At 45.2% G+C, this 10,545-nt stretch overlaps 1 protein-coding gene across 3 annotated transcripts; it reads right to left on the reverse strand.

The window, feature by feature from the left end:
* Window positions 1-185: 185 nt before the first annotated feature.
* LOC140212780 (uncharacterized) lies at window positions 186-5,458 on the reverse strand. 3 transcript variants are annotated; one of them, XM_072286646.1, is made up of 4 exons: window positions 5,192-5,458; window positions 3,432-3,617; window positions 1,919-2,004; window positions 186-396 (listed from the first exon to the last, which is right to left on the reverse strand). In XM_072286646.1, exons 1-4 carry the CDS (start codon window positions 5,448-5,450, stop codon window positions 307-309), a joined length of 621 nt encoding a protein of 206 aa, XP_072142747.1. In that variant the 5' UTR covers window positions 5,451-5,458; the 3' UTR covers window positions 186-306. The 3 variants fall into 3 exon arrangements, 2 of the variants coding, with proteins under 2 accessions (XP_072142747.1, XP_072142746.1); XR_011892937.1 differs by having other exon boundaries at window positions 1,919-3,617; window positions 5,192-5,455; XM_072286645.1 differs by having other exon boundaries at window positions 186-3,617; window positions 5,192-5,455.
* Between the last annotated feature and the right edge of the window lie 5,087 nt (window positions 5,459-10,545).

The raw sequence follows: 10,545 nt of genomic DNA on the forward strand, positions 1-10,545 counted from the left end.
AATTGCTATAGTGTGTTCGTGTATGAGTAAGCTTCTCAAAAGGAGTTTCAAGTGTTTCCATGGTATGGCAAGCTTATATCTTGATTCATCAAGTTTTTTTTTATTCATGTTGTTCAATTATGTTTAAAAAGCGAATTGTAAATCCCAATGGTTTTGTTTTTTACCGGGGAAACACAGAGTTGAGCCACTGTTTTGAAACAAACTTTTATTTAAAGGTAGTTACAAGTAACACCGACACCCTCGCTCATGACAAAACAACTTTCACTCGCTGTGTCCAGACACTTGGTTCAAGGTGCATGTAATGCTTCATCTCCAAGCTTTGCGTGGTTTCTTAAAGGCATTGTGAAATCTACACGGTGTTTTTATTTTACACCTCCTCATCTCATAGCACAAGATCTGAAATGCGTGAACAAGAAGAATCAGGCCAGCACATATTCACAGAAATGAACTCTTCACAGTGCAGTTGACAAGTGCAAAAATTACAGCAGAAACTGCCAGTCACATGATATGAGCACAACATAACTGTTCTTTTTGCGGGAAAGCCTCAGTCCCATGCCGACATTAACCTATATGGTGGTCATCACTGGCAATGTTTGAAAGATTTTCATAAAATAAAGACTGAATGTCTGGAGTATTTATCATAAGGGAAGTAGAAACTCGCACATCTTCTAAACAGCCCTTTGCAGTGCTAAATGTATGCTGGCTATTGATAGTAATAAATAGTATGACTGTTACAACTGTTAAACAAGACAAAAGCTCACAGGAATATGAAGGCTTGAAGTGATAAACAGTGTTTGGAGGGGGAATGTAGCTGGAGTGAACCTTTTGACAAAGATTTGTTTTCGTCAGTGCCGCAATTAAGTTCGGCACAGCAATCTTTATGCACGCTTAGCTCACTTTCCCACACCCTCAATGTAGGATGAAGAGGAGAATAAGAAAGTGCGTAGAATGAAGTTGAAAAAAAAATTAAATTAAATGATGGGGTTTTACGTGCCAAAACCACTTGCTGATTATGAGGCACGCCGTAGTGGAGGACTCCGGAAACTTTGACCACCTGGGGTTCTTTAACGTGCACCTAAATATAAGTACACGGGTGTTTTCGCATTTCGCCCCCATCGAAATGCGGCCGCCGTGGCCGGGATTCGATCCCGCAACCTCGTGCTCAGCAGCCTAACACCATAGCCACTGAGCAACCACGGGGGGTAATGAAGTTGAAGTGTAGAAAAGAAATGGGGAGACAGTGAAAGAGAAGGTAGGAGCACTGTTGTAGATTATTCTTCGAAGGCTACTCTTCCAAAAGAAAAAAAAGAAAAATATTAAATGTGTAAGGAAGCATTGCCAATTGTTATTATGCCTACTCAAGTAAGAGATGCACCATAAGGGATGCAATATAAAACTGGTCTTATATGTAGAGTGGCCTAAAGCTTTCTGCATAGTCTTGACAGGCATGACAGCACAGCACTACTGCACCACTTCTCTCTTCCTAACTGCACTGGAGGCTTGTTACCAGTAATCGTGCCCTGCTGACATGGTTATCTCTTGTTTCTATGTTGCTGTCCCTAAGCTGTTATTTAAGGACTTCCTTTTGAGCTTCAGTGGGCCTTGAAAGGCTAGATGATGGCTGCGACAATCTAGGGTTTTTTGTAGAGTGAAATCTTAACAGGTGCACAACTTTTTTGTTGGCTGGTTCATTTGAATGGTCTGGCATCTTTCTTTTTGGGTCACTTTCACTTTCAACAAGCATGAAAACTGGCTCAAACAAATTGTTTGCCTTCTCAGCCACACCCTCAGAGACTTCACCATCTGATATTGCCTGTCTGACCGAGTCCATTTTTGCTCTTAAGAGTGCTGAGCTTTACACTGCTTTGGCTGCTTCCAGCTTTGTTATACTCTGTACAATGTGCAATGCCCGACTTGCCTCACATGCTTCTTCGGGTGAGCTCTCATGGGCCTTGTTGCTGCTAGTTGGATTAGCGATGACCACACAGTGAATGTGCTTGCACACTGTAAAGTGTATAAGATGGTCACAGCAAGTGCACATGTAAGTATGCACACACACTGCACATTCCTTACACCTCAAAGGACAGCAAGCACCATCTCCCACTTTTGACACTTTATATGAGAGCCCTTTAATAGACTGAGATGGCACAGTCTATATGCCATCTTCATTTAATTTGGCACAGCCATCTTCATTTAATTTGGCACAAGCTGCCATTTCCCTGCCAGACCTGTGGTTCTTCTGAATTCTGCTCAGCTTCTTACCCTTTGCCCCTTTCATCATCTGGATAGCCCTTTTCATTAAAAAATGATTTGTCAAGTCCATGAGGGCAGAAATAAGTTTGTCACCATGCTTATTCTGTTTTCTCTCCAGCATAGTATGCTTTAACGTCCTGCGCTTGCTCTCAAGGTGCATGTTAGTGTTGACAGCTGCTCTAATCCTAAAGCAATAGGCCCACTCTTGCGGCCTAACTGCATAGTGGTCATTGAAGTACTTCAGGAAGTCCCTCAGTTTTTCTTCCTCACTAGAAAGGAATTGCTTAAAATAATCTTCAAATGCCTTTTCCGCGAGGAACTCTAATAGTAGCCACACACTATGGTAAACATGTGGCCTTAGCTGTTTCTCTACACACTCGAGTATCTTCTTACGCCAATTGTTATCCATATGCCAGGCACTGAGAAGTTTCTGTTTTGCGGCACCCATGACCATGGACCATGCTTTGTAGAATTGCGACGCATCATCAGATATCAATGTCTTAGCAGCCACTTTTTTGGCCATGGCCGACTCCAGATATTTGAAGAATGCTGTCAAAGTTTGCTCGTTCATCCGGTTGCAGATGAAATAAGCTATAGCTACACCTGATCCTATTTTATCTAGCACCAGAAGAGTGGTCAGCTCAAACTGGTACTCTGTAGTTCCATGTGTGGAGTCAAGACATACAGTACCTGCAGAGCCCAATTTTTCTAGTAGCTCCTTCTGAGACTCTGTCATCAGAACAAGAGCAAAGTCTGCTGAAGGAAATGTACCACTTGGGTCCACTGCACCTTGTGCCTTGTACAGGCGGACAAGTGTTTCACCTTTTTCTTTCATCACAAGCACCCACATGTCTACACTGACAGCGTCACTAGTGTGACAATGTTTAGGAGCAGCAATGTTAAACTGCTGTTTGATGTTATGCAGGGTTGAGCACTCTGCCAAGTGCACGGGCCTCAGCTTGGATGCCACAGATGTTCTTACTCGCTTTAGAATGGTTTTCATGGGCACACCCCTTTCTAGGTTCTCTGCTACGCTGGCCTTTTCCTTGTCACTCATTCTCAAGTGCTGAATTTCTGGTTTATGACCGTAATGGTTTCTTTGATACCTGACTTTTATGGTGGTGCCTTCAGGTGTCGGACGGTAATTGTGACGGTAATAAATGAAAGACATATCTTACCAGACCTACAGCTCCCCTGACTTTTCTCCCGACGGTCACTATGACCTTCCTTTTTCCTTGCCTCGCCTGATCTATTACAGTAATAGTGGATCCTTGTTTCTCCACTGGCCAGCTTTTTGGGGTCCCTGGGCAAAATGAACCAGAAGTTTTGGCTACCCTCTTCTTCTGCTTTCCATTCATGAAATTCTGTAATAAAAGCACAAAATAGCATTAGATAGTGACAAGTACTATTGGGAGAGAGATGCAAACAAAAATAATCACTCTGAAGGCTTTGGACACGGGCTAACGTAGCATTTATTTTACTCCCTCACCTTCAACTCTACTGTGTCATGAGGTCACCCTTGATATTGCTCAAATTTATGTTAAAATTGAATTTCAAATGCAATGCGCCATAACTTCAAAAAATTTATCATATTAGTTTTGTTTTAATAAGAAACAAATATGAAACTTAAGCATGATCTATGCTCACTCCTTCCTCAATATTGAATCAGACTGTACATTCATAGCAATGCTGTTACGATAAGACAAAGACGAACTGAGAGCACATGGTGCAAGCTACGCCCCAGAACAGTGTGAATCCCTTCTCTCAGTTTCTTCTTGAAAAGCTCTTTCTTTTCAAGAACTTGATTTTTTACTGTAGATAGGGGCTTGGCGAGGGAGTGTTCCATCGTCACGCGGTTATGATCTGGCTTGGGCATGCGCCTGGTTCGAAGAGGCAGCATTATGTGTGATTTCAATAAACCAGTTGCTAGTCTGCGTTCGTCCTGTCTTCTTCTACGTTGGTGTCTTTTCTCAAGCGCAGTTTAAGTTCACAAAAAGATGTCTTACCAAGTAGCCTCCTAACACACTCTTCTTAAAGAAAAAAGGATTGCGCGTGCGTCAAATTTCGCTCTACTTTATGAAATCTACAACCAGAGTCCTTCTATTGAGGGACTGTGGTACTACTAAAGAATTTTCCCAAAGTACGCCGGGAGACCAAGCCGCTGACAGCCGCAATTGCAAGTGTGGTCGTGGACCTACGTCGGCCTGCATTCGGACCTATTGCGGCCTGCACTGAGGCGAAGACTACACCACGCACGCAAGTAGCGCAGAGCAACGTCAGAACGCAGAGCAAATCCCTCCTCTCGTTTAAGTAAAAAAAAAAGGGGGGGGGGGGGGGTTGCGCGAGCGTCACATTTCGCTCTATTCTATGAAATGTACTGCTAAAGAGTTTGCCCACAATACGCTGTGAAACCATCCCGGCGACATCCGCAAATTCATGTATGGTACCGGTTCTGCGTCTCTGCCGCATTGCAACGTGCACTGACGCGAAGACTAGGCCACGCACGTATGTGGCACAGAGCAACGTCAGAACACAGAACAGCTTACTCCTGTCGCTTAAAAAAATAAGATGTACAAACGTCAAATTTCACTCCACTTGCTGTGCAGGAAGGCAGACAATGCCAAACGTATGTCATGTAGCGCATCGCTGGGAGCGCGCACACATGACTATACTATAGATGGATAAACAAACAAATTATATTTAACGAGGATACAAACTTCAAAATACCCCAAGGAAATAAATTAGGCACCTGCGCAAAAGCTGCTCTTCGCGAAACAGATAGAGAAAGAGAAAACAAAGGTCCGCAAAGCATAAACAACTGCCTTTTTGGAGGCACACTGCGCAACAAGAAATTAAAAAAAGTCCAAGATATAATATTGCGTTTAAACGTCATTTGCTCACGATGACTGAGAATAAACTTAATAAAACTGTTCCTCACCCTTATTGTTCCGGAACACCAGGTGCACGTAATCAGCCTCGAAGTTGTGCGCAGCGATCTGGTGCACCGAATACTTCTCCATTGTAGGCAGGGAAGTGCCACATACGTCGCATTTCATCAATTTCTTGACATCCACGGCCATTTTGTGAACGCTCCTGATGTGTTGCAGCATGTTCTTCCTCAGTATGAATAGTTTGCTGCAAAATTCGCAGCGACGATCGTCATCGCCGATAGCAGCTCGATCACAGACGTGCGCCATTCCGACATTGCACGCACTAGGGTTGTTGGATAATCCGGCAGCAATACAGGGAAGAAACCTCCCCAATCACGTGACACACTAGGTATTCAGTGGCCCCATAGGGACAATTGGAAACCAACTTAGGGAACCAACATCCGGGAACGCAGGGTCACGTGGATGCTGCCTTCTATTGTTCACCGGCCTCAGCCGGCCTGCGGGGTAACGCATGTGGGAAGCGCATTTACATTCGCTCGCCTGTGCAGCCGGTCGACTGCAGCGCCGCCCCCGCGGCGCCAACGGGAACTATATATCTAGGTAACTTTTCGCCCTAGGGGAGCGTAGGTCCCTAGTCGTCGTGTAGAAAACGCGCCTAGCTCCTGAAATGCCCTAGTCCCCATGCGCGCGCGCGCGGGGCCCATAGAAATATGCGCTAGCGCAGGGTTTGTGCCAACTCGCCGGAGCAGACAATCAACAGGGTGGGAGGTTCATTGCGCGTGCACGCAAGCAGCACGACCACGAACGAAGCGATACAAGGTGGAACAGCGAGTTTTACGGCAATCGAAGCTGTGTGTGTGTGTGTGTGTGTGACGCGCTTGGTGTGTGCAAAGAGCAATTAAGTTGCGTGTGTGACGAATGTGTATGCGCAAAATAGCACGACCACGAACGAAGGTGGAACATCGCGTTTTGGCGTTTGGTGTGCGCAGAGCAATCGAGTTGCGTGTGTGACGCGTTTGTTCGCGCAAACAGCACGACCACGAACGAAGCGATGCAAGGTGGAACAGCGCGTGTTGCACAATCGAGTTGTGTGTGACGCGTTTGTGATGCGCAAACAGCACGACGACGATCGTCTTCTAAAACTGCGCCAGAGCAAACCGATTGTTGTGTGCTACATACGTATTGCGCGGGCGTTAAAACTAGAGTAACACGGGATTGCGACGCGACCAGCCGCAGTGTATAGGACATGTACAGTCTGTTTCACACTTAGGGGAAAACTCGAAGCGCGTTGCATCGGCGAAGCGGCGAGCGCTGGAGTCGCGCGGCGGAAGCAGCTCGCGCAGGCGCAGACGCTCTAGGGGCGGAGTCGTGATCTGCGTCGTCTGCTACGGCGGCGCGCGCTGGCCGCATTGTCGGGAAGAGTGCTACGGTCGGGAGGCAGTGTGCATATATATTCCAGTGTTACTGCGGGAACTGAGCTGATATTCCTTATTAAGCGTTGTGCGACGCCAAACTCATAGCTTTCATTGGCCACATTCGAGTTCTACGAACTTCTTTTGACGACATGCTTCTTTCGTTCTTTCGAAAGGCCGGGGTACTTTGTGCGCGCACGTATATTTCTTCGCTGTATGTGTTACCGTAACACGCTGCAATAAGAAAGGGACACCGAACTGTGCGCGCAACGTGCTCGGTCTTTATTTGACGCAAAAGGAAAACAACACACTCAATATAATGACTATGCGAGTCGAACACGATAAAACAAACGGATAAGAATAAAAGAATACGTTAGGTTAAGGCATTGAGCTGAAAGTGTTTCTTCTCGACAATAGTTCATTACACAAGACAGGCTCTGCCAGCCGACGAGGAAATGCACGCGTCACGCTCCGAACATCACTTAGTAATTCGTCATGTCCCCAGCGGCAGCGATGACAGCGCTCATTCTAGAGGGCAGTGAGTTGCAAATTGAGTCGGTAAGTCATGTGTTCATTCGCAGCACGTCCCACTCGCTGACGATGGTCGACTTTGTGGTGATTTGGCGCTCTTTAAACTACTGAAGATAAAATGTAAATGACCTTGAAAAGCCAATGCAGCGTCGTCTCCTTCCTTCGCTCATTGGTGATCGAAGAACGGTGCGGCTCTCTACAGATACAGGAAGGTTTAGAGGATTCAAGATTGATCTGAATAAAGCTGGCGCTTGTCGGTCTTAATTTCAGCCTTTTCATCTGACCAGGACGGTGGTAAATCGTTAGCCTTGTTTACATGGCCCGTGTACCGGAGAAAGAACGACTGAATATTATTGAACTGTGTTCTAGGAACTATGCTCAAAAGAAGATATCAGCCATGACAGGACGGTCGCTTAAAGCTGTGAAGAGGATACTGCAGGCCTACAAGAAAAAAGGGCGCATCAAGGATGCCCTTCGCGGACGTCCACCAAGGGCCATAACGGACGAGGAGGATTTGTCCATTGTTGCGGCTGCTGTGGACGCCCCCCACGCTTCGCTTCAAGTACCCCGGCCTTTCGAAAGAACGAAAGAAGCATGTCGTCAAAAGAAGTTCGTAGAACTCGAATGTGGCCAATGAAAGCTCAGAGTTTGGCGTCGCACAACGCTTAATAAGGAATATCGGCTCAGTTCCCACAGTAATACTGGAATACGCACACTGCCTCTAACCGTAGCAGTCTTCCCGACAATGCGGCCAGCGCGCGCCGCCGTAGCAGACGACGCAGATCACGACCCCGCCCCTAGAGCGTCTGCGCCTGCGCGAGCTGCTTCCGCCGCGCGACTCCAGCGCTCGCCGCATCGCCGATGCCACGCGCTCCGAGTTTTCCCCTAAGTGTGAAACAGACTGTACGTACGTACGTACTTTTTTGTAATGTGGTCAATCTTAAAAGGACGATGGCATTTCTGCACCGGCGGAGAAGTGGGAAATCGTGATTAAATTTGGCGATCATTGTTAAAAGCAAAGGCTTACCCTTAATTAAAGGTTATCCCCTACCTTCTACTGAAATTGCAGCCTCTAGTAGTCTTCATGCACTATTGTAATCATGACACCATACGACGATACCCTCTGACGTGGGGCCCAGACTACTGGAGAGCTGGTTGATCAAGCTTGCTCAATAAACTTGACCTTTTGTTCTTTGATTATGCTACAGCGCTAGAGCGTAGTTTCTTGCTATTAGTAAACAGGCAAGACAACAAAGCATTGCTACTCTACTCCTGTTGTGGCTCTTCAGTCAATGACACTAGAGGGGAAAGGAATCGAGATCCAAGCCACGGGGCAAATTGTGTTTAGCCAGTCTTAAACACCCTTAACTCAATGTTTTAAATGCCTGTGTGGTTGATGCCTTGTCTAGTGGAACTTCTTGCCATCCCCAAAATGTGCATAGCACCAGAGGTATAGTTTGACAGCTGTAAGCAGTGCAATTAAGGAAGTGCAGTACCTGTATTGCAGCTTTACACCGGCTAAGATATTGAAGCTTGGGAGTATGTTCATATTTCTCAGCTATAGTGTGGCAAGAACTTGTAACCCGCCCTCAAGTTCTGCTAGAGCACAAGCTACTGTTGCTCTTTTGTGCAGCTAGTGTCAGCAGACAAGCTTGCAGTATTGCTAGGTAGAAAAGCACTTAGGCTTCACGACCATCCAAGTCATAAATGAATAAGTGCATGGCTAGAAGATGTAAATTGCAAGAAACAGTTCAAATGCCATTGAGCATAGTTGCGCTATTGCAATGTATCCTTCGGAGCATTGTACGAGCCATGGTAGTTCCCACATTGTGTTGAAGTGCCACACCAGTGACATATGATAATGATGCTAGTGTGATCCAGTGTGGCTGTACTTTGTTCTATAAAAACTTTTATGTGTTTTAGATTATATTTAGTGCAGTATCTGAAAGGTTATGCGCAGATGATGATAGTTGACCTTACAGCCATTTTTTCTATACAGTCCTTCACTTTCCATCAAGTTCAGCAAATCATTGAAGCCCCAAAATAACACATTTAATATTGGTACTCAGATTGAACAGTTTCAGTTCTATGTGTATGTTTCAGAGAACTGGACCAAACATCAAGAATGAAAATTTAGCTACCTATTGATGCTGTAGCTTTAGGCTCTGCAAGAACCATTTATCTGCAGCACGCAACTTATCCCGTATTTGACGGATCATGATAGATGTGTGAAGAAGCACGAGTGTTATGCAGAACAGTTTTCAAGAGGTAATGAATCTCTACCATATAATTCATAAATAACTGGAAGGCTTCTCCTAAGGAAATGTTCGTGCTCTGCACTGTAACATTGACAAGTCCCTCCCTAAGATAAGGTGATAAAGAGAGCTGGTTTTATGAATCTGTTGTATTTCCACAATTTTAACATGGTATAAGTGAGGCCCAAGGCATAAATGGGACTGCGTGCTGTTCTGTATGCGTGCTACAGATCAATAGTAGCCAATCAATAGCCATTTTATTGAAGATGCAAACTGGATCATATCCTAGGGCCAACTCACTGTCAATGAAAACTGTGATACTGGCTTCCTGCACTGTTTATTGATCATGGACTTCTATTTGAGGTGCGATTGAAGTCCCTCAATATCCTAAACTATGAGTTGCAACTGGGAGAACGTGTCCATTCATTAGGACTACACTTTTTGTATTTAGCTCTCATCATTGTAAACAGCTTCATAATGAGAGGAACCTCAGACGAAATGCTTATTTTTTCCTGGCTTCTTTGTAAGCACTAACTATGGACATGTAAACAAGGTAATCTTGCATTTATCCTGCCTACAAGTGCCTCTTTTGACATTCATGCCTGTATTGCCTTTTCAGTGCCACTGAAAAGGCAATACTGGCCACTGAACAGTAATGACGAAAGCATTGTGCGGAAATATGCAAGGTGATCAGGAAATGTAAAATGAGTCATACACCCGACTGTAGCAAACTGCTACAGAGAAAACCTATGCAGGTTTCTCGGAAAGTCTTCACAAACCTACCACATGCTTCAGACTGCTCCTGTGATTCAGATGTCTGCGATAAGACGTAAAAGTAGGTTCTCACGGGCCCATCTATTCTCTAGTTCATGAAGTCTTCATTCCAGAGAGCCTCACCATGCCGTAACACGAACCCCCGTATTCATAAATGCATCTTAACTTGAAGCCCATGCTTGACTCGATTTAAATGACGCCTGTCGTGAACACACCAAAAGTAACGCAATGAGCATCTTGGGCGCGTTCACACCATGCGTCATTTATATCAAGTCAAGCATGAGCTTCAATATGTATTGCTGAATACGGCGGTAAGACTTGATAAAGGTCGCTATTAATTATTTGTCCAATGTTTCAGTTTTCGCATCAAGAATATCTAGCTTTTTCTGAATGCTACGAATTTTTGCTTCATTCTCCTTTTCACCACAT

This window comes from Dermacentor andersoni, chromosome 2 (assembly GCF_023375885.2).
Source record: "Dermacentor andersoni chromosome 2, qqDerAnde1_hic_scaffold, whole genome shotgun sequence".
NCBI classification, from domain to species: Eukaryota; Metazoa; Arthropoda; class Arachnida; order Ixodida; family Ixodidae; genus Dermacentor; species Dermacentor andersoni.